At 42.3% G+C, this 27,403-nt stretch overlaps 1 protein-coding gene across 8 annotated transcripts in view; it reads right to left on the bottom strand.

Moving 5' to 3' along the window:
- LOC144595325 (protocadherin Fat 3-like) overlaps positions 1–27,403 on the bottom strand; it is a 588,884-nt gene that overhangs the window by 142,622 nt on the left and 418,859 nt on the right. For 6 of the 8 annotated variants that reach the window (XM_078402696.1, XM_078402698.1, XM_078402695.1 and 3 more), the window contains 3 exons: positions 20,384–20,698; positions 16,834–17,044; positions 13,354–13,422 (listed from right to left, as the gene is read on the bottom strand). In XM_078402696.1, coding sequence (XP_078258822.1) covers positions 13,354–13,422; positions 16,834–17,044; positions 20,384–20,698 — 595 coding nt within the window. The remainder of the gene's footprint in view (positions 1–13,353; positions 13,423–16,833; positions 17,045–20,383; positions 20,699–27,403) is intronic. The other 2 variants (XM_078402699.1, XM_078402701.1) reach the window with 1 other exon arrangement.

Below are 27,403 nucleotides of genomic sequence, written 5' to 3'. Positions count from 1 at the left end.
CATTGTACATAGATAAATACCATCTTGGCAAATTATGAATTTTATTTTACGCACTCTTAAGAATTTTTATGAGTTACAGATGCTGGGCCCTTAAAATGTATATATATTAGATAGGTAAACAAAAAGCAAAAGTGCTAATATTTTTCAGACAACCCAACAAGAGAATGGTGCTATTGACAACCTCAAAGAAACGTGCCCAGATATACAGCATATTCCGAGGTATAAATATCACCTTTCCCGATGTGGCGCTATTTATAAATGAACCAGTTTAAGAAGACATTGAAAGGGAAATGGAAAATAGAAAACGAGAGTAGTCCATCTAGAAATGTAGACCATGAGAATGTCTTCACAGGCGTAAAGAGAGATTGGGTTTAGTTAGTTTGCATCCACTAAAGAATGGAAAAGGGAAACAGGGAAACTGGATGGAAATTAAGCAAATGCTTTGTGTCTGTCATGGTAGACACCACAAAAAATCACCCCGATAATGTAGAACCACAGGTTTAGCACAGGGTAATAAGGGTGAAATTGAAATATTAAATTTCAAAATTAATGATTTAAAAATATTATGGCATTTTCTTATCGAAGGGTTGTTTCCAGGACAAGGTTACCAGTAATGACATCAATGCTCATGTTTACATATCCAATTTTACCTCAGTGGATGTTCAACATTTTCAGTGTCGTTTACAGACATCATTATTTTTTAAACTTGATCTTTGGGAATTTGGGCATTACTGGCAAGATCACTATTTATTACTACTTGTCCCTACTTGCTGTAAAGAAGATAGGATAACCCATCATCTTGAACCATTTTCTCTGCCCGGTGGAGGCTTCAATGTCGGGAGCCACGACTGCCCCGACGTGCAGCGTCAGTGTCTTCGCCCACCCCGAATCGCGGGGCTTGGGTCGGCCCGCTGCGGACCTTTCACCGTCCGGCGCGGCCTGGAATGTGGCAACTTCAACAGCCTGACCGCAGGTGAAGACGGCAGGGGTTTAGAAAAGACATTCTGGCCTTCCATCACAGTGAGGAGGTGACTGGAGGAGACTCACTGTGATGGATGTTTCTTTTTTTTTGTTTTGTGTTGGTTGTGATTGTGGGTGAAATTGTTTATTTTTATTGCTCTATTGCTGGACCTTTCATTTCACTGCACATCTTGTATGGGTATGTGACAAATAAACTTGACTTGACTTGCAACAGTGCTGTTAAAACAGGAAAATTCTGGATCTAGAACTCAACAATGAATGAAAGACGAACAATATATTTCCAAGTCAGTGCAGTGTGCAACTTGGAAGAAAACTTGCAGCTGCAGTGTTCCCACGTGCCTGCTGCCATTGTCCCTCTTGGTGGTATTGATGCTGGGTGGGTAATTGTTTGCATTTTGTAGATGGTGTGTACAAAAGTCAATTTGCATCGGTGGTAAACAGCATGAGTGTTTCGGGTGGAGTGCAAATCAAGACAAATGCTTTGTCCTGGATTGAGTCAAACTTCCTGAGAATTGTTGGAGCTGCATTCAACCAAAGAAGATAAGAGTATTATTTCAAGCAACAGATGTGTGCCTTGCAGATGGCAGAATGGTTTGAAGTATTAGATGAGCCACTTGCCACAGGATACCCAGCCTTTGAACTGCTCATGCAGCCGTGATACTTGGGCATTCCCGGGAAGTAATGCAGTTACTGCAGTTCAGTCGCAAAAAATAATCAGCTAGAGGAATTAAGTGAACCGAGTAGCGTCTAAAGGGGAATATTCAACGTTTCAGGTCGAAGCTGGATGAATGGATGGAGGGACGGATAGATGGTGGGATAGGTGGAGGGTTGGAGTGAGGGTGGGATGGAGGGAGTGAGTGAGGGAGGGAGGGATGGAGAGAGTGAGTGAGTGAGCAAGTGTGTGTGGGAGGGATTGTGCAACTATATTGCCCAGTTGAGTCTGATCAATGGTTGCCCTAATAATGTTGATGGTGGAGGACTTGTTGATGATACTGCTTAAGTGAATCAAGGGTTGTTGGTTAAATTCTCTCTTGTTGGACATGTTCATTATATGGGACTTTTATGGTGCAGATGTTGTCTGCCACATATCAGCTTTACTAAAGGAACAACAAGTTGCAGATGTTGTGAGAAAAATGTTATGGATCACATCAGATTACTGACTCCGCATGTTACACGCAGGATATCGCCAACACCAACATCTAGGTTTCCACATGAAAGGTGACATGGGCAGGCACCAGGGGTTATCAGTTTACAGAGTAACCATGCTGAATAAAGACCACTTTCCAAGCTGTACCTATAAGCTGTCAATTTTTGTTCCTGTCAGAAATCTTATTTCAACTGTGTACTTTAGGATATGTTTTAATGCACATTTTGTTTTGTAGCTTGAAATGCAATATAATCCTTCATTGCCAAAGTATATCAAAAGCTTAAAGAAGTAAATTGCAACAGTGATTGCATGCAAATAATTTCCCTAAAGTAACTGATATCATGCAAATGCAGAGTGAATATCTGCTTTCCAATAATACACAGGTATTTTTGTGCTTGTGATGCATCGAGAAGTCTGGATTCATGCTTATTTGGAACACAAATATAAATAAGGAACATTAACAAGTTAGTAATGAAGAGATATGCAAACGTACTTTGTCAAGGCATACACTGATTAGCCAGGAATCAGCAATTAGGTTTGAAAACAAACCAAGAAAAGCCTGTATTCACTTTGATTAAGAAAAAAATCTCAAATGTTTTAGATGTTTATGAATCAAGGGTGTTAAAATAACAAACTGTTTATAAATAACTTTTTTTAGTAAGTTTGTTATCTTTCCAGGTCTTCAGTGTTCATGTACAAGCCTTGATAGTGAGAGGAGTGACTTATTTACCGCTCAGCACCACAAAGTTTATTCTGTCCTAACCCAAACACCCTTTTTCATAAGGTCGTAAGGTGTAGAATTAGGCCATTCGGCCCATCAAGTCTAGTCCGCCATTCAATCGTGGCGGATCTATCTCTCCCTCCTAACCCCATTCTCCTGCCTTCTCGCCATAACCCAATACTAATCATAAAATCTATCTATCTGTGCCTTAAAAATATCCACTAACGGCCTCTACAGCGTCTGTGGCAAAGACTTCCACAGATTCACCAGCCTTTGACTAAAGGGGCTCTGTAATTCACCCCACACCACCCTCTGTGGGGGCTGTGGGGTGGGGGCAATTTCCTGACGTAGAAATACTGGAATTAACATTAACGTTCTTTAAATTCACTTGTTGAGATCTACATACCAGGGAATGACCCTACGATTGTCTCCTTCCGTGCCCTGCGTTGTACTCTGACTCTCCCACAGCTCCGGGCCTCACTCATCCACACCTGCAACGGGCCCCAACTATACTTTATCCTAGGCCGGATCCGCGCCCTCAACACACGATTCCTCGCCTACCTGGACTCCACCAAGACTCGCAAACTCGCTCGCCTCCAGACCGCCCCCCCCCCCCCCACCGACATTTAAAAAAAAAATCAGTCTGAGGAAGGGTCTCGACCCGAAACGTCACCCATTCCCTCTCTCCTAGATGCTGCCTGACCTGCTGAGTTACTCCAGCATTGTGTGATACCCTTGTCATCAGTTGCTGAGCTGTATTGGGGTAGGGGAGCAAGATGAATTTGGCCTCAAATTGAATGCAACTTCAACCTGATAATTCTGCACAAAGCTTTCCAGAATAAAATAACCGCAATTAACTGATCTATAACTAAAGCACAATTTAGTTTGAAAATTACAGCATACCATAATTCACAAATCACCAAGAATATTCATCAAATTAAAGAAAAGTCGAATAAAAAATATTACGAACTGCTGGCAGCTATGTCTGCTCATTTATAACAGTCAGAAAATTACAGTGCCTTATTGTTCTGTGCATGGTGTTATTTTAATTTTATGTATCTTTCGTGATTTCAGATTAATGTGCCTTGAATTTGGGAGCACATTTGCTGGATAAAAACAACATAAATAATGCAGAATGCAAACAACTTATCATCATGCTGCTTATGAATATAAAATTCCAGCAATAATTTATTTCAAGTAATTTGCAGAGTCATAGAAGGATTATTAATAATTTTGAATTAAAGGTTCTTTTATTTCAAACACAAATCATTATCCAGTTTTGAACAGCGATGATACTTCAGAGGCCTTAGCAGAATGTTCCCCAGGCATATAAATTATACGTGACATGCAAACAGAACTGTAAAGTGAACAAGATGCTCTCAGTAATCTTGATTCAGGCCATCTACGGCCAAGTTTGTTGGATTTACTGTTTCTTCCGTGACACAAGAATGCATGGGTGTTTAAAAAAAATGTGTTTTTATCTAATTATAGATGATGTCCCAGAAAAATACGTTGGAAGCATATCACAAAGTTTGAACCTATGCTCTTATAATTAGGTATTTTGTTTTCAAAGTAGGAATTTAAAAGACATTTCTGAGGATCAGCATTCAATAGTCAGGCTCGGTTTAAACATTTGCTGTCAGTTCCAAGGGTGAGCACATTTAAACAGAGAAGCACAGGTTGACTGTGCATCACCTCAATGCAGGATGGAAGTGCTCCAAAATGATTAAAACTGCTTCATGTAAAGAGCTTGAGAAAGCTTTAGTGACAACCTATCTGTTCAAGATAGACACAAAATGCTGGAGTAACTCAGCGGGACAGGCAGCACCTCTGGAGAGAAGGAATGGGTGAAGTTCTGAGTCGAGACCCTTCTTCAGACTGAGTCTTCTACAGTTTTCTAGTCTGAAGAAGGGTCTCGACCCGAAACGTCACCCATTCCTTATATACAGAGATGCTGCCTGTCCCGCTGAGTTACTCCAGCATTTGGATGGAGTTCAAGGAAGGGTACTGAAGGAATGTGCTGAACAGCTGGCTGAGGTATTCACCAGAATCTTTAACCTGTCATTATCTCTGGCTATGGTCCCCAAGTGCCTGAAGTCGGCTATCATAGTTCCGGTGCCGAAAAAAGCAAAGATCTCCAACCTGAACGACTACCGCCCGGTTGCCCTAACGCCGATAGTCATGAAGTGCTTTGAGAGGCTGGTCCTCTCACACATCAAATCCAGCATCCCTGACTCACTGGACCCACATCAATTTGCATACAGGGCAAACAGATCCACAGAGGACACCATCTCTCTGGCTCTTCACACTGTCCTGACTCACCTAGAGAGACAGGGCACGTACGTGAGGATGCTATTCATAGACTATAGCTCCGCCTTCAACACGGTCATCCCCACCAAGCTCGTCACCAAACTCCACCAGCTAGGCCTTAGCTCGTCATTATGTGACTGGATCCTGGACTTCCTGCTGGAACGACCGCAGGCAGTGAGAATGGGCCCGCACCTGTCCTCCACTATCACCCTGAGTACCGGCACACCACAGGGCTGTGTTCTGAGCCCCATGCTCTACTCCCTCTTCACACACGACTGTGTTCCTGCATTCGACACCAACACCATTGTCAAGTTTGCAGATGACACAACGGTGATCGGGCTGATCACCAACGGGGATGAAACAAACTATAGAGCGGAGGTGCAGAACCTGGCGGACTGGTGCTCGGATAACAACCTGTCCCTAAATACCACCAAGACCAAGGAGCTGATCATCAACTTCCGTAGGTCACATAACGGGGAATATGCCCCGATCTCTATCAACGGGGTCAGTGTGGAGAGAGTGTCCAGCTTCAAGTTTCTGGGCACTCACATTTCGGAGGACCTAACATGGTCCAATAACACTGCTGCGCTGGTCAAGAAGGCACAACAAAGACTGTTCTACTTAAGAACACTGAAAAAGTCTGGTCTACCCCAACAGCTGCTGACGACCTTCTACCGCTGCACCATAGAGAGCATCCTAACTCATGGCATCCCTGTGTGGTACCTCAGCTGCACGGAGGCAGAAAGGAAAGCTCTACAGCGGGTAGTCCATAGAGCTCAGAGGGCCATCGGAACACAGCTACCAGACTTGGAGGGCATCTACAACACACGATGCCTCAGAAAAGCCACCAGCATCCACAAAGACTCTTCACACCCCTGCAACAGTCTGTTCGAACTCCTTCCATCGGGCAGACGATACAAGGCCTTCTATGCCCGCACCTCCAGACTCAGGAACAGCTTCATCCCCAGGGCCATAGCTGCTATGAACCGGTCCTGCTGAGCCGGATGGCCACAACGCATAGATCAACTTGCACTTTACCCTGTCCAAAACTGTTACAACTGTTTCGTTTCGTTGGGTTGCTGCTGTCTAAATTACCTAAATTATTGCATCGTATGGGAGGCGCATTCCCAATCTCGTTGTACCCCTGGGTACAATGACAATAAAGATATATTGTATTGTATTGTATTGTATTTTGTGTCTATCTTCGGACTAAACCAGCATCTGCAGTTCCTTCCTACATCTATCTATGCAAACTCTCCACAGCTACAATCTGCCAGAAGGGAGATGAGGAGGATTTTCCTTAGTGAGAGAGTGGCAAATCTGTGAAATTCATTGTCACAGACAGTTGTGGAGGCCAAGTCATTGGGTATTTTTAAGGCAGAGATTGACAGATTCTTGATAAGGTTGCCAAGGGTTAGAGGGAGAAGGCAGGAGATTGTGGTTGAGAGGAAAAGATAGATCAGCCATGATTAAATGGCTTGGCAGACTCGATGAGCTGAATGGCCTAATTCTATTCCTATGACATGAAATTAATATTGCATTTCACACTCATTATTGTATTCCAACAAAGAAATGTCAGCTAGAAGTGTGTGCTCACAGAGGGATCATAAAGCTGCAAGGTGAGGGTTATGTCTTTTTAGTTTAGTTTAGTTTAGAGATACAGCGTGGAAACAGGCCCTTTGGCCCACCGAGTACCTCGTCAGTCAGCGATCCCCGCACACTAACACTATCCTACAAACAAGGGATAATTCACAATTATACCAAGCCAATTAACCTGTGTCTCTTTGGAGTGTGGGAGGAAACTGGAGATCCCGGAGAAAACCCACGCAGGTCACGGGGAGAACAAACACCGTACAGACGGCACCCATAGTCAGGATTGAACCCGGGTCTCTGGTGCTGTAAGGCAGCAACTCTACCACTGCTCCATTGTTATTGAATCAAGGCTTGCATTAAATTATGATATTAAATTAATTTTGCTGTAATTTGAGGATTGAGGAATTGGTTAGATTCCTACACAGAAATCCAAACAAAATCAGATACTGCACTCGCATACAACACCTCCCTCCGCTTTACCTGAGTGGCCAGTATTTGTAGCGCAGTGCAAATTACTTGGTTGTGTTCAGAATCCTGATTATAAAAGGTATTTAAGATAAATGGATTATTTTCTTTGCCTTTATTTTACTTTTATCTAAATTTAATCACAAGCAATGTAATCTATTTTTAAGGGAATTAAATATTTTTAAAGAATTATTTATATCTACTCAAATTCATTTAAAATAGATTATTGGAGACTTAAAAAACGTAATTTAAAGGCCATCAATGGCATGAAGCTGACAAGAGATCATCAGAAAAGACATTCAGGGGAGTTACTCCAGCACTTTTTATCTTTTTGGTAAACCACCATCTGCAGTTCCCTGTGCCTACAGGAGATCATGGGGACTTTACACGGATAGAGCTTTGAGATCCAATTACCGTTGCCATTTGTTTCTTGCACCACCTCATGGGAAGGCTGTGAAATTGATGCCTCAGGTCCATCGGACCCTTCAACTATTTATGCAACTTTCCTTTAATTCATATTGAATTTCATTCTGGCACTTTCAGTCTACTGCAAATTGAACCAACTATATATTTTTTCCCATCATGTTGCCTTTGGTTCTGTTGCCAATTATCTTAAATTTGCCTTTCCTGGATACTGACCAGAAACTTTTTCACTTAGCCCATTAAAATGTTTTATTATTTTACACACGGCATCCAAATCATCCCTAACCATCATTGTGGTCGCGAATTCAACTCCTCCATGTATTTCTGTCACTCCATATAACTAGTCCTATATTTCAATATATCCTAGTTCATTGTCAGCCATGATCATACTGAATGGCAGTGCTGGCTCGAAGGGCTGAATGGCCTGCTCCTGCACCTATTTTCTATGTTTCTATGTAAATTTCTGCACTCTTGCTGGGACCTCAGCACATCCTTTTTGGGGCGTTCAAATGTGTCCAAATGATTGAATTTTACTCAATATTTTGCAAAGGCTTAGCATAATGTCTTTCACTTTGTACTCTGTGCCATTATTTATAAAGGCAAGGATCCTTTCTTGCCTTTATAAATAATGACAGAGTAAAAAGTGAAGGATCCTTTCTTAACTGAAGTGTCCCGGCCCAAAACATCGCTTATCTGTGTTCTCCAGAGATGCTGCCTGACCCGCTGAGTTACTCCAGCAATTTGTGTCTTTTTCTGTGTCAACTCGGGTTAACACCTCAAAGTCTGCTCCTGTACTCAGATTATGCAAACATAACATCATCCTCATAATCTAACATAGCAATCAATGGGTGTTTAAAAAAAAAAATGTTTTCAGGAATCTTAAACTTTTTGTAAAATGTTATGTTGAATCAGATTTTAAAAGTTACAATTTGGGAATCAAAACCTTTCACCTTCAGGGGCACCAAGTACTAGCACCAGGCATCCTAGTCCACACAAAGTGGAATATCTTATCATCAACTACAAGATTTAAATTTTATGATATTTATAAACTAAAACTCTTGCAGATTTTTTTTGACTTTTGGATGCTACCCCAACTCACTTAATTTCATTTTTCTGATCCATATTACACAGTGCTATAATAAATTTTCATGTCAACTCAGTGAGTTTAAAGGAAGATAGACACAAATCGCTTGAGCAACTCAGCAGGACAGGCAGCATCTCTGGAGAGAAGGAATGGGTGACGTTTCAGCTCGAGACCCTTCTTCAGACAGGAAACAGAACCTGATAAGACAAATGCTGAACCATCATTTTCTGAACATTCAGATACTGGATTATTAGGGTTTTGCAATCTTCACGAATCTCCTCAAAGTTGCATAATTGGCACCAGATTTACCTTCCCTTGTGATTTATGCCGGTTTCCCCAGAAGGACATTTTCTAGTATTCTAAGCCAGAAAACTAAGATCACTGGTCTCTGCTGTAGAAGTGCCTGTGAATTCTTGTATGCTGACCTGAAACGGAGAATCCACAGGAATGGGGGTCACTGAGGTCAAATTGAAATATATCTTAGGGCTGACATAAACATTCCCAAATTATGTTTTTTTTTAAGCCATGTGTTAATTTAGCTTCACTTATACTTTGATGAGCTATGTACCGTGGATTCGGTGGCGGCGCCTAACGGCTGCGGCTCGCTGGCAGTCTGTTCGTCTTTTTTCCTTTTTTTTTTGTTGTGTGTCGGTGTTGGGATGATTTTTGTTTTTGTTTTTTGGCTGTGTATGTGTGGGGGGTGTGGGGTGTGGGGTGTGGGGGGGTGTGGTGGGGGAAACCTTTCTTTTTTAGGTCTCTTCCTCGCGGCGCGGTGCGTGGCTCGGCCGCGGGGCCTTCCATCGCCCGCGGGGCCTTCCATCGCCCGGTGCGGCTCGGCCACTGGACTTAACAGTGCCCGGTGCGGCTGGGCCGCGGGGCCTTCCATCGCCCGGTACGGCCGCGGGACGGTTCAGCGCCAGGTGCGGCTCGGCCGCGGGGCCTTCCATCGCCCGGCGCGGCTCGGCCGCGGGACTTTACATCACTGGTGCGGCTCGGCCGCGGGGCCTTCCATCGCCTGGCGCGGCTCGGCCGCGGGACCTAACATCGCCCGGCGCGGCTCGGCCACGGGAATTTACATCGCTGGTGCGGCTCGGCCGCGGGACTTTACATCGCTGGTGCGGCTCGGCCGCGGGGCCTTCCATCGCCCGGCGCGGCTCGGCCGCGGGACTTAGCTGCGCACGGTACGGCCACGGGGCCTTCCATCGCCCGGCTCGGCCGCGGAATGTTTCAGCGCCCGGTGCGGCTCGGCCGCGGGGACTTGGGCGTGGGGAAGAGAGCGGAAGTTTTGTTGCCTCCATCACAGTGAGGGGGTGTTTGGAGTCACTGTGATGGATGTTTGTGTTGGGGTTATGTGTCTTGTGTTCTTTTTTTTTGTGTGACTGCTGGTAACGTAATTTTGTTCGGTACCTCGGTACCGAATGACAAATAAAGCTCTGTATTCTGTATTCTGTACATTACATGCACAGAATCTTTAAGTGCAACATCAGAAATAATTCAGATTTGAACACTTAAAAGACAGAATAGAAAAATAGAAAAAACACTCTATTAGCAAAGAAAATTGTATTTTTAATGCAACAAACTGAAGAGGAGTGGTTGCTTTCTTCTTGCTTATGCCTGCAAATTCTGCACACACGAGGACAACTATGGCATTTTAAAAAGCTGTATAGTTATTGATTGAGGTTTTTTATTAAACTTTCAGAGTTTACTGAAATGCTTTGCTACTATCTTCCAGTTTGTAACATTAACCACCATATTGTTTTACAATGCAGGTCCACAACTGATTTTTTGGCACCCTTGGTTCCAGAGGCTTGCTGTATTATCCTTTTTGTCAGACCAAAAGGGGTCACGTAAAAATGATATATCAATACACCTCTGACCCACTAATTAAACCCATCCCATGCGTCTAAAGCACCATGGACTGCTAAAAACTTGAATAAAACAAATATTAAATGTAAATTAATTTTACAGTGAAGCATGCGTTTATTGCATGGACAGCCCAGGGGCCAGTTAACAAGTTGTCCTTGGACTCGCAAAGAGGGTCGGATCAGTGGCCACCAAGCAGGGCCGAAGCGCTGGTTTCTCAGCAGGACAACTGGCTGACCCGAGATTTGCTGAATCTGATGAAAATGTAATAGGATGGGTGTGCTCGCCACGCCTGCCGTTCGAAAGTGGGCCTCCGAAAGGAGTCCAACAATACCAGAACCCTCCGCCCGCCTAGGCTGCTGGGGGGGACCGAGATACCACCTCACAAAGTCGGCCTCAGAAGTTAGCTATGGTAATGGATCTGCCGTCTCCAGCTGGGCCAGAGTTCCAGAGCCCCAGCCTGAGGGCGCAGATTTGACCCCGCCGATCAGCCGCGGAAGTCCGGATGAGGTGGAAATTGGCCGCCTCACCTAGCCTAGATGGCACATTTTCGGGGGGACTTCCAGGATGGATTTCAAGTGTGCTCTTATCATTTTGTCTGGATTAAAGGAGGTGCCAGAAAATCGGTGGTGGATCTGGGCAACTATGAAGTCACTACTATACTAAATCAGCAAATAAAAGTGAGTTTAAATGCCTAATGCGTCCATTACCAACAAGTTATAGTTTCAATGCCTTCCAGGAGAGCCTAACCTTTTGGAAATGGATTTCATGATACTGGAATTATCAAAGATAGAAAGAAAAAAAAAGTAGTATGCCTGTCTTTTTAAATGACACCGGGTGAAAAAAGGACTAGAAATCCAGGTTATTTGATTGATAATCCAGATATTAAATAATCAAAATATGTCTGAGCTCTGTTGAGGGGCTTTACTTTATTCACACATAATGTATATACTCAGTTCAATATTAACCACAATGATATCTTATCATTTAGGTAACCATTTCTCATTCAAAGTGTTTCACAACCTCATAAGTTATAGGAGCAGAATTAGGCCATCCCGCCCATCAAGTCTACACTGCCATGCAATCATGGCTGATCTATCTTTCCCTCTCAACCCCATTCTCCTGCCTTCTCTCCATAACCCCTGACACCCATACTAAGCAAGAATTTATCAATCTCCGCCTTAAAAATATCCATTGACTTGGCCTCCATTGCTGTCTGTGGCAATGAATTCCACAGCAGATTCACCACCCTCTGACTACAGAAATTCCTCCTCGTCTCCTTTCTAAAGGTACATCCTTTTATTCTGAGTTAATTCTGGTCCGAGACACTCCCACCAGTGGAAACATCCTATCCACATCCACTCAATTCAGGCCTTTCACTATTCGGTGTTTCAATGAGGTCCCCCCTCATCCATCTAAGTTCCAGCGAGTACAGGCCCAGTGCCGTCAAATGTTCATATGTTAACCAATTCATCCCTGGGATCATTCCTGTAAACCTTCTCTGGACCCTCTCCAAGGACAGCACATCCTTCCTCAGATATGAGGCCCAACTGCTCACAATACTCCAAATGTGGCCTGACCAGTGCCTTATAAAACCTCAGCATTGCATCCCAGTTTTTATATTCTAGTCCTCTCAAAATAAATGCTAGCATTGTATTTGCCTTCCGTACTACCGATTTAACTTGCAAATTCACTTTCTGGGAATTCTGAGCCAGCACTCCAAAGTCCCTTTGCACCTCTGATTTCTGGATTCTCTCTCCATTTAGAAAATAGTTACGCCTTTATTCCTACTGCCAAAATGCATGATGCCTAACGTCATGTACATCTATGCTGTATTCCATCTGCCACTTCTCTGCCCGCTCTCCCAACCTGCCCAAGTCCTTCTGCAGAGTCCCTGCTTTCTCTACACTACCTGCTCCTCCATCTAACTTCGTATCATCTGCAAACATGGCCACAACGCTCTCAATCCCCTCGTCCAAATCATTAATATACAACGTGAAGAGTAGCGGCCCCAGCACCGACCGCTGCGGAACTCCGCTAGTCACTAACAGCCAACCAGAAAAAGTCCCCTTAATTGCTACTCTTCTGTCTTCTGCCACCTACCCAACCTGCTATCCATGCTAGTATCTGCCCTTTGATACCATGGGCTCTCATCTTCTTTAGCAGCCTCATGTGCGGTACCTTATCAAAGGTTTATAACAAATGAAAATATGAGTACCAGCAGCATATTTCACTGTATCAGTCATATAGATTAGATGAAATATGGGGTGGATATTTGTTTAATGCATATACATACTCCATTAATATTAAAATGTATTATTCAGCTAAAGATGAATAATACAGATATGTCCACAGTTCTTTTATCTTCATTGTGAAAACTAATAATAAGTTGTAAAATGGTTGCACCAGACAGTGGCTATTAAAATTAACATATATATTTCATCATCTACATGAACAATATATTTTAAAATCCAACACATGTACATAGAAGTTGTAAAAATCTGAAGGAATCTGAATCAGTTTTAATTTTGGAAAATTATTCCATTTTCTATCACAACCAGATGTTGCTGATGAACAAATTAGAAAATATGGGGAAAAAAACTCTGATAAAGGTCAACAGTTGTAATACTTTGATCTGGATAACTGGTTTAAAGTCAAAGTTTGATATTTTGAACCTGTGCAACCGGTTAAAAAAAAGCACCAGAAAATGTTGAAACAGATAATAATATATTTGTGGTTTAAAAAACTTTATGGGATTAGCGATACCTTCTCTGGAACAGTTCTGGCCACAAGCTGTCTGATATACATAGAACATCTCTCGAGCTTGCTTCCCACCTTGAAGGGAGGCAGAGAGGGCACAAAGAGGAAGGAAAGGAGAACAAAAATGAGAGGAAAAAGGATGAAGAAACAAAAAGGACAATGATGGGAAACATTAGTTAGAAAAGAGTTCCAGAAAGTTTGGGATGCAATTAAAGCATTTTAACTTGACACACAAGATAACCTGGGCATTTCAACTGAATCTGCCATTACAAGATATGTTATTTTCTACCAAGTTTCACATTTCTCAACATATTTACTTACTGCACACTGGCTATTATATACAATCTAAATTCCACTCAAGTGTTTGAAAAGTAAATTTTTAACATATTGTCAGATCAATGATTACATGAAATAAGCAAAAGTGTTGTTGAAACCTTTTAAAAGATAATGAATATAATGTTTCTTTTTTTTTAAATCACCCTTTTCTTCTTCTCAACATTTGCCTTAACTCAGGACTAACAAAAGCCATGACACAATGTGCTCAGCGGGTCAGGCAACATCTCTGGAGAACATGGATATGTGACATTTTGGGCTGCGACCCTTCTTCACACTGAATATGGCGGGGGTGGGGTGGGGGAAAGCTGGAAGAGCGATGCGAGCAAGCCAAACCCTGACAAGTGATAGGTGGATAAATCAAAGGGGGAGCAGTGTGAGGGGGTATTGTGGTGGGGCCACCTATCACTTGCCAGGTTTTGTCCTGCCCTCGCCTCTCTTCCAGCTTTCTTCCCCCACCTCTCCCCCCCCCCCCCCACCACAAACAGAACGTTCCACTAATTCAAACTGTATTGGCAAATGAGTAAAAGAAATCGAGTTCTTCTAATCAACATCATTGATAGCAAAATTACTGAAATTCCTTTCCATTAATTAGGGGAGGTACAGTGGCCCAGTGGTAGAGTTGCTGCCTCAGAGCGCCTAACATATGGGTTCAATCTTGACTACATATGCTGCCTGTATGGAGGTTGCACATTCTCCCTGTGCCAAAGTGAGCTCTCTCTGGGATCTCTAGTTTCCTCACACATCGCAAAGACAAGCAATCTTGTAGGTTAATTGGCGTTTGTAAACTATCCCTAGTGTGTAAGATAGAATTTGTGTACGGGCGACCTTTGGTCGGCATGAACTTGCTGGGCCGAAGGGTCTGTTTCCATGCTCCATCTCTAAACTAAACTAAACTAATTCATATTGCATATGTACACATCAGGTGTAAAATATTGGATAGGATGTCTTGTTGCAACTTAACAAATAATGGTGAGGCTGCTCTTGGGAGCATTATGTGCAGTTCTGGTTGCCAGGCTGTAGGAAAGATGTGCTGGAGAGGGTGCAGGTTTGGAGGACTTTAGTTATAAGGAGGGATTGGATCAGCTGGGCTTATTTTCCCTGAAGTGAAAGAGACAGGGTTGTCTTTTAGGGGTATGTAAAGTTATGAGAAGAATAAGGTGGAGCTTTAAAATCTTTTCCTCCGTGGTAGGAATGTCAAAAACAAGAGGACATGGGTTGAAGATGAAAGGAAGAACGGAAATGTGAGGGGAATTTATATTCATACCGAGTGCTTGATATCTGGAACCTACTGCCAGAAGAGGTGTTGGAGTTAAAAAACTCCAACACCTCTTTAAGAGACATTTGTACAAGCAGTTGAGTAGGCAAGATCTAGAATAAGTACATAAAATGGACAAATGGAATGTGTTCTGAAGAAGGGTCTTGACCCGAAATGTCACCTATTCCTTTTCTCCAGAGATGCTGCCTGACCTGCTGAGTTACTCCAGCCTTTTGTGTCTGTCTTCTGTTCAAACCAGCATCTGCAGTTCCTCCCTCACTCCACAAATGGAGTGTGTTTATGGGCAAAATGGTTGACTGGTAGACCCATTTCTGTGCTGCACGACTCAAAAACAGAAACAGTACCTGTCTGACTACAAATTGGTCTATTGACCACCATTGCAATACATTTATTTGACTTACAAACACGTCTGACAATCGATCCAACATGGAGGATTAAAGGGTCACTGGGTTGTAATTATACTAACTTTGCCCCAAAAAATAGGTCCTTCAAGGATTATAATGAAATAAACTATCAAACTAAATTATTTTAAAAGCATGTTGCCCTGCTTTAGTCCTAGAAACCAACGTAACATCTTATATTCTACAGTAAGACAGCAAATTAAAACGTTTTATGAAACTGATTGAAACTATAACATAGAATTCAAACTTCTGCAAATACTCCAGACTCAAAATGATGCATCCAGCTGTTGTTTAATTAAAAAATGCAATTACTTAATGCAGGAATAAATTGAGCAATTTAAATCAAAATGCAAATTCCATCCAGGTCACATATTACCTTCAAATTTAAATATGGATCTCACTCATTACAGTGACAAGAATCTTCCCAATGAAATAACTGACATATGGGCAACTCAGCCAAATGGTTAAATGCATGAAACTCTGTCTATTTAAATAATAATGAACCAGGTGCTCAAAAGTTTTCAAGCGCATGCCTTCATGGAACAAAAGCACATTTCTACCGTGATGCAATTTAGTCCACTTGTGAGGAGTTTTGGGACAATTAGATGCACTAGGTGCCTCATTAAACCCTTTCCTCACATCAGAATAACTGCAGGATGTTCAGATTACCATCTGGAATCAAAGCAAGCAAAATAGCAAAGGATAAAATAGCACATGCAGAAAAAGGACAACTCAAGCACGTAAACTTATAGTGAAGAACAAACCATTCACTTCAAGAAATAAATAGAAACATTGATCCTTCCCATGCAGTATACATATGAGATGTATCAGAGGCTACTCATCACAAATCATCTGAGAAAGACAAGGGGCTTTTATGTTATGAAATCCAAATGGTCCAGGTCATAGTCTGAGCTGGCATTTACTGGATATCTGGTATAGTACTCTACTTGTCCAAAATAAAGGTCAGCTGCACATATTTTTACCTTTACATCACTGATCATTTATGAAGTGGTTCTTAAGTCTTTTATTATTGAAAAACACATTGTTCAAGAAGACAAAACATTTTGGATAAACTACGTATGGAACAGCAACATGCAATGAGCTTTAGAGCCACCGAGTCCACTTGGTCAGTGAGAAGCATGCAAGATGGCATTAATCCTTCAAGTTTGGATGGTTTTAATATACCTGAACACCAAGCTTTATGGTTCAAATTTAAGTCAGAGACACTTAAAGTTAAGTTCTAATTTCATCTTTGTCAAATACCGCACAGGACAAAAAGGAATATCTTTGTTTTCATCTTCAGTTCCATCAATCATCACAAATTTCAAATTAAAAAAAATAACATTCCATTACATTTCAGGAGAATTCTGTACTCAAAAGGATTAATAAATGTAAAATTGCAAATGAAGCTATCTGTTCATGAATTTCAATGTGACAATTAGAGGATTTCCAGAATACAAAAATGAAACTTACCAACGATATCAAACCAAAGCAGAATATTACTTGGTTGAACCGTGACGACACCCACAATTTCATTCACTCTGTCGTTTTCCATCACTGTGAAGTTGTGAATTGGTTCATCAAAACTGAGGGGAATGGAGGATGGTTCTGGTTTCTTAATCCACTCAATGTGTAAGCGTGCAGTGGAAGACTTTTGAGGTCTCCCATTGTCCACTGCTTTAATCTGCATATCAAAGATCAATTCGGCATTAATCAAACAAGATAATTATTAAAAAAATAAGTGTGTATGTCTGTGTCTCATTATATCATATCATATCATATATCATATATCTACAGCCGGAAACAGGCCTTTTCGGCCCTCCAAGTCCGTGCCGCCCAGTGATCCCCGTACATTAACACTATACATTGATTGTCCTCAATCTGATAACAATTAATAGTTTGTCTTCAGCTATCTCTGTCCTGCAGAGATTAATCAATAAGGTTCAGCATACGTTCAAAATTTAGCTAAATGGGTAAAGACCATTGAAGATATTTATTAATCATTTAGAAAGTTCACTTTCTAGTTTTCAAAATGTATTTGCGATTTACATCTACATTTTTATGTTTTCAGTACTCCGGTTTACTTTTGACTGCTTAAACCAGATGCATCTTTTCAATTGTGTAGGAAGGAACAGCAGATGCTGGTTTAAACCGAAGATCGACACAAAAAGCTCAGCAGGACTGGCAGCATCTCTGGAGAGAAGGAATGGGTGACGCTTCGGGTCGAGACCCTTCTCCAGACTGGTTAGGGATAAGGGAAACGAGAGATATAGATGATGATGTAGAGAGATAAAGAACAATGAAAGATATGCAAAAAAGTAATGATGATAAAGGAACTAGGCCATTGTTAGCTGTTTGTAGGGCGAAAACAAGAAGCTAGTGCGACTTGGGTGGGGGAGGGATAGAGAGAGAGGGAATGCTGGGGTTACTTGAAGTTAGAGAAATCAATATTGATACCACTGGGCTGGAAGCTGCCCAAGCAAAATATAAGAAGCTGTTCCTCCAATTCGCGTTTAGCCTCACTCTGACAATGGAGGTGACCTAGGACATAAAGGGCTGTGTGGGAATGGGAAGGAGAATTAATGTGTTTAGCAACCGGGAGATCAGGTAGGTCCAGGCAGACTGAGCGAAGATGTTCAGCGAAACAATCGCCCAGTCTGCGTTTGGTCTCGCCGATGTACAAGAGTCCACACCTTGAACAACAGATACAATAGATGAGGTTGGAGGAGGTGCAAGTGAACCTCTGCCTAACCTGAAAGGACTGTTGGGGTTCCTGGACAGAGTCGAGGAAGGAGGTGTAGGGACAGGTGTTGCATCTTCTGCGGTTGCAGGGGAAGGTACCTGGGGAGGAGGTGGTTTTGGTGGGAAGGGATGAGTTAACCAGGGAGTTGTGGAGGGAACGGTCTTTGCGGAAAGCAGAAAGGGGTGGAGATGGGAAGATGTGACTAATGTTGGGATCCTGTTAGAGGTGGCAAAAATTTTGGAGGATTATGTGTTTTGTGTGACGGCTGATGGGATGAAAGGTAAGGACTAGGGGAACTCTGTCTCTCTTGTGACTAGGGGGAGGGGGAGCAAGGGCGGTGCTGCGTGGTACCGAGGAGACACGAGTGAGGGCCTCATCCAGGATGGGGATGGGACCCGAAAGAATGATGACATCTCGGGTGCCCTGGTATGAAACACCTCATCTTGGGCTCAGATGCGGCATAGACGGAGGAATTGGGAGTAGAGGATAGAATCTTTACAGGAAGCAGGGTGGGAAGAAGTGTAGTCAAGATAGTTATGAGAGTCAATGGGTTTGTAATATACATCAGCCGATAGTTGATTTCCTGTGATGGGGACTGTGAGCTCAAGAAAGGGGAGGGAGGTGTCAGAGATGGTCCAAGTGAATTTGAGTGTAGGATGGAAGTTGGTGGTGAAGTTGATGAAGTCCATGAGTTCTGCATGGGTAGAGGAGGTAGCACCAATGCAGCCGTCAATGTAATGGAGATAGAGTTTGGGGATAGGGCCAGCGTACCCTGGAACAGGGATTGTTCAACGTACCCTACAAAGAGACAGGCATAGCTGGGGCCCATGCGGGTGCCTATATTTACGACTTGGACTTGGAGGACGTGGGAGGAGTCGAAGGAGAAGTTGTTGAGCCAATCTTTTCAATTGGCTTGATCAGTAAACTTTGAGTAACAGGTAAGAAACCTCAACAAGAGAAACAGTGGGCCAATGTATGTTGCGCCATTCAGATTGGCACTCAATGGTAACATTGAATTAACATTCAGCATCATTGAGTTGCTGTTGACAACAACGCACAATACAATAACAAGTCATTATACAATAACAATACACAATACCACGTAATAAAAGCCTCGACAGCAAAGCAGGTTATCAATGCCACAAAGTTTACTATTATTAAATTCTACTCTCTACAATTTATTCTTCAATTTTTGATAAGCTGGACTATATTTAGCTCATGGTGAATGCTTCTCCTCCAGGTTACCACATTCATAACTTCTGTGCCTGCATCAAGCTGGAGCATGTGGCCTCTTTCTCTGCTGTTGATCACTGATCCTGAGGCTGTTCTGGATCATGCTCTCAGGAAGTGAATGCACTTGGTATTTTGCTTCTCAGCTTTATGACTTACATTACTGGCACACCAAGGTCAAGCCATTCATTTGAATGGAGTTCTTGAACTTCATTAGAGAGGAAAGTGAAAGTAATGTTGTTTGTTTCTTTTATATTTACAATTTAATCCATTTACAATAGCATTTAACCATTTTATTCATTTTCAATTTTTATTTTTTTAAATTAAATATATATTTTTCAACTTTCAAAACATCTTTGTTCAAGAGAGACGTTCGGAGAGAGTTGAAATGGCATTCGTTAGACCAAGCCGTCAGAAGGGCATCAGTCCAGTGTGGCGCTAAGCCTTGTATCTACCTGGTCAATGCTTGCGGATCACTCTGCTTTGCAGCACAGTTGCAGTATCATGTCCTGGACATCGCTGGTGGCTGCCTCACCACATCAGGTCAGTGTGACACAGGGGCCAGCAGCATGGCTGCACCCCAGGCACTAGTCATCTCCCTGCTCCAATCATTTTTCTCAAATCCAGGGTTTAGTTTAGTTTAGAGATACAGCGTGGATATAGGCCCTTCGGCCCACCAAGTCCGCGCCGACCAGCAATCCCCACACATTAACACTATCCTACACACACCAGGGGCAATTTACATTTATACCAAGTGTACCAACCCAAGCCAATAACCTTCAAACGTGTACTTCTTTGGAATGTGGGAGGAAACTGAAGATCTCGGAAAAAGTCCTCACAGATGAAAAGGTTGAAAGTTTACTCGAATGTGCACAAGTCAGAGAAATGTATTTCCATGTACCATTAGCCTACATTATTGGGCAATTGGATGCTGCATTGCTCGAACATTCTTCAGTACTGCAATGTGCAAATATTTAATGCGGTCTCCAAGCTTGCAACAAAAAGCATAAAGGTTTTAAGAACAAATAAAACTGAAAATCGAAATCTTACGGTTAAGATGTCGTAGTTTCCAGCTGAAAACTGTTTCCTGGAGGAAACCATTCCGGTTTTGGGATCAATGAAAAACTTCCCATCGTCATTTCCATCCACAAGGCTGTAGGAGATTTCAGCATTGGGGCCTTTATCCTTATCAAATGCAAACGTTCTATAAATTGGCTCACTGCGTTTCTTGCGGTCCCGTTCTGGAAGTTTAATTTGATACACCTTCTGAGGAAATTGGGGTTTGTTGTCATTCTCATCCAATACATGGACAACTACCCACACAGTTGAGTGTTTTGGAGAAGAGCTTCCATCTGTCACCATCACCTGTAGACCATTAATAAAAACAGTGGTAAGAGTTAGAATGCTGCTCCTACTAACCCCCACTGACTGGATACATCAGCCTGAATGAATCACAACGCACTTGACATCCGAATGGCTTATTTTTTCAAAACCATTTTCTCCCGTTCTTCCACATTTTATGTTGATGGCTAATTATTTTCTGCATTTGAATGATACAAGTGAAATTAAACAGTCATTGGAATTTAAGCAAATCAGCAAACAAGCTGAAACCATCATGGGAAAATTCTAACTGTGTAAGATATAATTAGCTAATTAAATGCAGACATTTTAACATGTAAAAAGGAACATAACATTTCAAGATTTTTGATTTATGTCCTCTTCTTATCTAAAAAAAAGTAAGGCATGTACAAAGTGCTGACAAATCATGTCAAGAAGCACAGTTTTAAACTGAAACAAATAAGGAATAATTGTATCCGTTCAAATCTGTTTAAGCCAAAAGAATCTTATTCATTTTCAGAATAACAGACGATCTTTAAATTAAATGGACATCCTGAATTGTAGAGAAGGGGTGCGATTGTAGAGAAGGGGTAGAGAATGGTTTGGAGGAAGTGGGTGGACGAGGAGCGAGAGAGTGGGAGGGAGAGGGAAAGTGAGGGAGAGAGAGAGGGAGGGATAGGGAGAGAGAGAGGGAGGGATGGAGATGGGGAGAGAGGGAGAGGGAGAGAGAGGGGGAGAGAGAGAGAGAGGCAGAGAGGGATGAAGCTTTTTGGATACTGAGCAGGAATGATTGCTCCCAACTTGCTTTGAACATCAAAGGGAAAATGCTATAGGCGCACATAAGATCTAAGAATGAACACTGGTCTCACCAGCTCAGAATCTACACTCTCCAAGCAAGGAACCCGTCAAGATCAATACGCCAAATAGGAAAAGTTTAATCATCTACTATGAGAGAAATATATCTTAGAAGCTTTCACATCATTATTCAGTGTATCGAGTTTGTTGGATCAATAAATTTGATGATATCTGCTACTCGACATGCTCACGTATCACACACAAAATAATCCAACATAATTTGCATCTGTCCCCATTTGCTCAGTCTTTGGAGAAGAGTGAAGTGGAAAACAGGTTTACTGAAAGACACAGACTCGATTATCTCAGAAGCTCAGCATGGAACTGATGACATTTAGTATTGTCAGTACTGGCATTCGGGTGGTCATGATCCTTAGCTGGATATTCGTGGAGCCTGGGTTTGCTGAGATTTGCCAACATTTTCACTGGGGAATTTGGTCTCAAGCATAGGCATGGGAGCTATGAACCCATTCTTCGAGGTTTGTAGCAAGTGTTTTTTAAAAAAATTGGGGCCACAAGAGAATACAGATGCGAGAACCTTGAGCAAAAACTAAAAAGGACACAAAGTGCTGGAGTAACACAGCAGATCAGGCAGCATGCCTGGAGAACATGGATAGGTGATGTTTTGGTTTGAGACCCTTCTTCAGACCTGGGTCCTATTCAGCACAGGCAACGTGACCCATAGGGTCTGTACCTGTGCTGTACTGTTCTATGTTCCATGTTCTGGTAAGCACCCCACTCCCCCTTCTCATCCAACATGTGTTGATCTTTCCAAACCCCTCTCCATAAGCCCACCTACCCCCCCCTGCCCCCGCCCCATCACCCAGTTCCTTTCCCCCTCCTCCTTCCGCTCATCTCCCATCCTTCCCTCGAGTCCTCCATTTTCCCTTTAAGACCCCTCTTATTCCCACCGTCCCCATCCATCCACTGTCCCTCTCTCCTGCTTTACTTTCCATTCTTCTTCTTCTTCTTTCCTTATCTGGCACTCCCTGACTGGAGTGAATTAATCCGTTGGGCTTGAACTTGCTTTAATGACAACGCCCAGGCATTTCTAGCTTTGAATCTCCAAATTGTAATCACATGCAACAAACTCTTCTTAATCCCCCAGGATCAGAATTGTTGAGGCCCATTGTAAATGTTTCTATAAATGACCAATTCGTGCTTTGAAACTGATACTTAGTCTGTAGCCCCACTCACAAAGAACACTAACTCACCGGGAGTATTATATGACAATAGCTATAGTGTGTTTTTTAATTCATTTCATCTTGCTGCTCTAAAAATTCATTGTGGCTGAACTAACCGTGGAGCTAAATTTCATCCTCTTTGCCAATGGGAAAAGTGTGAATGGAGTGGCAAAGGTCATGGTTGTGCTCCATTCCTGCAGTTCAGAAAGTAGATGATCCTGTTTTATACTGCAGAAAGTATCCTGATTGTTCACATCACGGACTGATACTGCAACACCATTTTGTGTGTTTGTCTATGTATTGCATTGTACCTGTACATATATATGCATATCTGTACCTGTACGCATTATGCACCTGTGATGCTGCTGCAAACAGGATTTCCATTGCATTGGTACCTCACTGTGCAGGTACACTGCATGTGATAATGCACTTGAATTGAGTGCACATCCTGTTTTGGTAGATAGTAACCAAATTGGCTTAAACTTGTCCCACAGATATTTAGCAACATAAAGAAAGGCCACAGCACCTGGAAAACACTTTCTGTGGTTAAAATGTGTGTCAGGTTTTGTTCAAATTAAACTGGTGCTTTCACAGTGGTCTAGGAATTTTACATTCACTTTAATTCATGGACCAACAGGTTGGAACTCAGCTGACATTTTGGATGAAGAAAAACCTGACAAATGTTTGCCTGACTCCTGTGTATTCATTAATTTATTCATTTTCTTTAGAAGTGTTTTTCTATTTAAAAATCCCTGCAGTAGTTTACATGAACACTAAAGAAACACTAGTTTACAAAAACACAAGAAATGTTGTCAACCATCTTAATATAAACCAGCGAAGAACATTCACGACAACCTCTGTGATAACAGAACAGATTCAACTTGAAAGCACTGCTCCACTTGTTAGTTAAAGCCTTTGGCAGGCTCAACCTGAAGTCAGGGGCATTCAGGAGCAGTGCAATGATTTACAGCTGAATCTGGACAGATTATCTTTCACTTCAAAATGTTTCTTTCATTGTAATGTGCTTGGCCAACTCCCAATCTATTGGGCCAATGTATTATTTTTGCATTGTGCAAAGCCATTAATAGAAAAAATTACTGCAGATGACTCCAGCTTTAGTAACTGAATCTAAAAGATTGCCACCACATTTAACTGTTTCACGCAGATGCTGATTTACAAAGAAAAGACACAAAGTACTGAAGTAACTCAGCAGGAGGCAGTGTCTCTTGAGAACATGGATAGGAGACATTTTGGGTTGAGACCCTTCTTCAGAGTCTGCAAGGGGGGGAGGGCTGATCCCAAGCATTGCCTATTTACATTCTCCAAAGATGCTGCCTGACCTGCTGAGTTACTCCAGCATTATCTCTTTTTTTTAACCTGTTTTCAATGGTTCAATGCACTTTAATGGAATATTTCTCAACTGCAATCTTCTTTGTGCATTTTTACTTCTCCTAAACACTGACATTATTATTATTATGGAGTAGTAACTATTACTGTAAGGCTCAGTCACACTATAGTTTGTAGTAAGTGATGTCATTGTAGTGACAAAATTTGATTTAAATTAGCCCTCTGTTCTTTGATCAAAGTAGTAATACGTTGATTTTTTATTAGTGTAATTGGGATATTCATTTAATAGCTTCACAGTGAAGCTATTAGTGCTGACATATTTCAATGAAAATCTCAGATGAAGGAAAGTTGGGTGAATGTTGTCGTTCACTGTTGCTGTAAATTATGCCAACTATTTGCAAATTTTCTTCTCAATAAAAACAAGTTGTTACTCCATGTTTGAAGGAATATCCAGAAAATAAATGACAAAGGTACGATTGTTAAGTTGATTTTTTTTAAATACAAGGGCTCTGCTCTGCACATTACCAAAGCATAAGAAACGAATGGTCTACATATTCTATTGTGTGGCATCAGGAGCACTTGCAAAACTTTTTAACTTGATTATTTTTGGAGGGGCACTTTAAATAATTTGGTGAAATTATCGTATGTTAAATACATATTGTGTCATGTTAATGTGTTTAATGATTGTGACCTCCTCTGCCTCCTCCATCTACCTTGTAATGGAATTTTATGAAGGTCAGATCATTAAATATGTTTGGGCACTTTGTGCACTAGAAATTGCTCAAATGGTAAACCTCTTGTGCTGGCCCTCTTCTGGTGAAGAAGTGCATGAAGGCCACAAAGTTTGTACACAAGCATAAAATGTGGCACAAGTCTTATTTGACATAGTCGGCACAGAATGGGCGCACACAGACAAAGTCATTAATTGGTATGGGACACACAGCTCATACAAAAACTCAATAGAAAGCATTACTTCAAATGCTTGACCTTACTAAGCCACTGGCAAGGAGTGCACTTTCTCCAATGCACCTGCTTTGACGTTTTCATGGTTAATGACCATACCCACCAGTACGACCGTATCCACCTTCTGAAGAAGGGTCTCGACCCGAAATGTCACCCATTCCTTCTCTCCCGAGATGCTGCCTGACCTGCTGAGTTACTCCAGCATTTTGTGAATACCTTCGATTTGTACCAGCATCTGCAGTTATTTTCTTATACCCACCAGTACCTTCTTGTTCATGATGATCTCGGATTCCCAACTGATTTATCTACCACCCTACAATTTTCTCCCCATCTACCTCAACCACTTGGAAGGCTTTCCTGTCGATCTCTGCCCCAACTACAACTAACTCGGCCAACCCTCCAGATCAACACATCCCGTTCACTTTCTCACCCCCAGCAGTCAGCAGCTCCCAGCCATGCCTCCGAGCCCCCAAATGTTTCATGGCAAGAGGTCATCCTACTTCTTGATATTCACTTGATTTTCGGTTTAAACCAGCATCTGCAGTTCCTTCCTACATATTACAATTTTCTTCTTGTTGCTGCAGATTAGATATCTTCGAATGCACATACATACAGTCTTTCCAGGTGAGACAGAGGTTCACCTGCACTTCCTCCAACCTCATCTATTGCATCCGCTGCTCCAGATGTCAACTTATTTACATCGGCGAAACCAAATGCAGGCTCGGCGATCACTTCACTCAACACCTGCGCTCTGTCCGCGTTAAACAAACTGATCTCCCGGTGGCCGAGCACTTCAACTCCCCCTCCCACTCACAGTCTGACCTTTCTGTCATGGGCCTCCTCCAGTGCCATAGTGAGGCCCACCGGAAATTGGAGGAACAGCACCTCATATTTCGCCTGGGCAGCTTGCAGCCCAGTGGTATGAACATCGACTTCTCCAACTTTAGATAGTTCCTCTGTCCCTCTCTTCCCATCCCCCTTCCCAGATCTCCCTCTATCTTCCTGTCTCCACCTATAGCCTTCCTTTGTCCCGCCCCCGACATCAGTCTGAAGAAGGGTCTCGACCCGAAACGTCGCCCATTCCTTCTCTCCCGAGATGCTGCCTGACCTGCTGAGTTACTCCAGCATTTTGTGAATAAATACCTTCGATTTGTACCAGCATCTGCAGTTATTTTCTTATACATATGCAGATGTTCTGTGAAGGTTTCCCTTGGACCTGATTCTGCCATCCCTTCAGGTAGTCCATTCAGGATCTTAACTGTAACAGTTGAAGGTGTAGCTTCTCATCCTGCCCCTATACTTTTGGACCTGTTATTTAAAATTCCATAATGCTGGTGATTGATTCATTTTCTAGACAGCATTTTCTCCATATTTTTTCTGGAGCTGTTATGATTTTGAATATTTCAAATTTGTTTCCACTAACCCATGCTCCGAGGGAAAAAAAAATTAGTCTCCTAATCGGCAACATGGTGGCGCAGTGGTAGAGTTGCTGCCTTACAGCACCAGAGACCCCGGTTCGATTCTGACTACAGGTGCTGTCTGTACAGAGTTTGTATGTTCTCCCCGTTTTCTCCCCCTGGCGAGGGTTTTCTCCGAGATTTTCGGGTTCTTCCTACACTCCAAAGACGTACAGGTCTGTAGATGAATTAGCTTGGTATAACTGTAACTTGTCCCTAGTGTGTAGGATAGCGTCAATGTGCGGGGATCGCTGGTCGGTGCGGACTCGGTAGGCCGGAGGGCCTGTTTCCGCGCTGTATCTCTAAACTAAACTAAAATTAAACGATCTACTGTGGCCTACAATTATTGTTTGATTTATCACTTAGTCACAGTGAATGCTGATAGTTTAAATAGTATTCTCTCAGAAAACACAAGCCATTTTGCTGGGCAGAAACATGATTGACTTTTGTATATCTTGCATTTTTCAAAATTAATACCACACCTTGATGAGCATAGAATTCTGAGAACAACATAATATTTCACAAATCTTCAAGACTAATAAGACAATGCTTTAAAGGCCACTGTACACAGGAACACATTGAAAGACTAACTAAAAATCCTAACTGAAAAATGATGAAACAACATATTTGCTGCATTTAGTGTTTGTTTTCAGTTTTGGGCACCATGTTATTGGAAAGATGTTGTCAAGCTGGAAAGGGTGCAGAGAAGATTTACCAGGATATGGCCAGGACTCAATGGTTTGAGCTATTGGAAGAGGCTGAGTAGGCTGGGCTTCTATTCCTTGGAGTGCAGAAGGATGAGAAGGGTGCCCTTGTAGCGACCATAGAGAATGGTCCTGGTCGTCGAACCCTCAGATTGGCCAGCAAGGTCACTTGTGGGCGCGACCGTAGGGATTGGTCCAGAGAGCGACATCGCTGATTGGACAGCG

Source organism: Rhinoraja longicauda, chromosome 7, assembly GCF_053455715.1.
Source record: "Rhinoraja longicauda isolate Sanriku21f chromosome 7, sRhiLon1.1, whole genome shotgun sequence".
NCBI lineage: Eukaryota > Metazoa > Chordata > Chondrichthyes > Rajiformes > Arhynchobatidae > Rhinoraja > Rhinoraja longicauda.
This window is presented reverse-complemented; position numbering and strand designations above follow the sequence as displayed.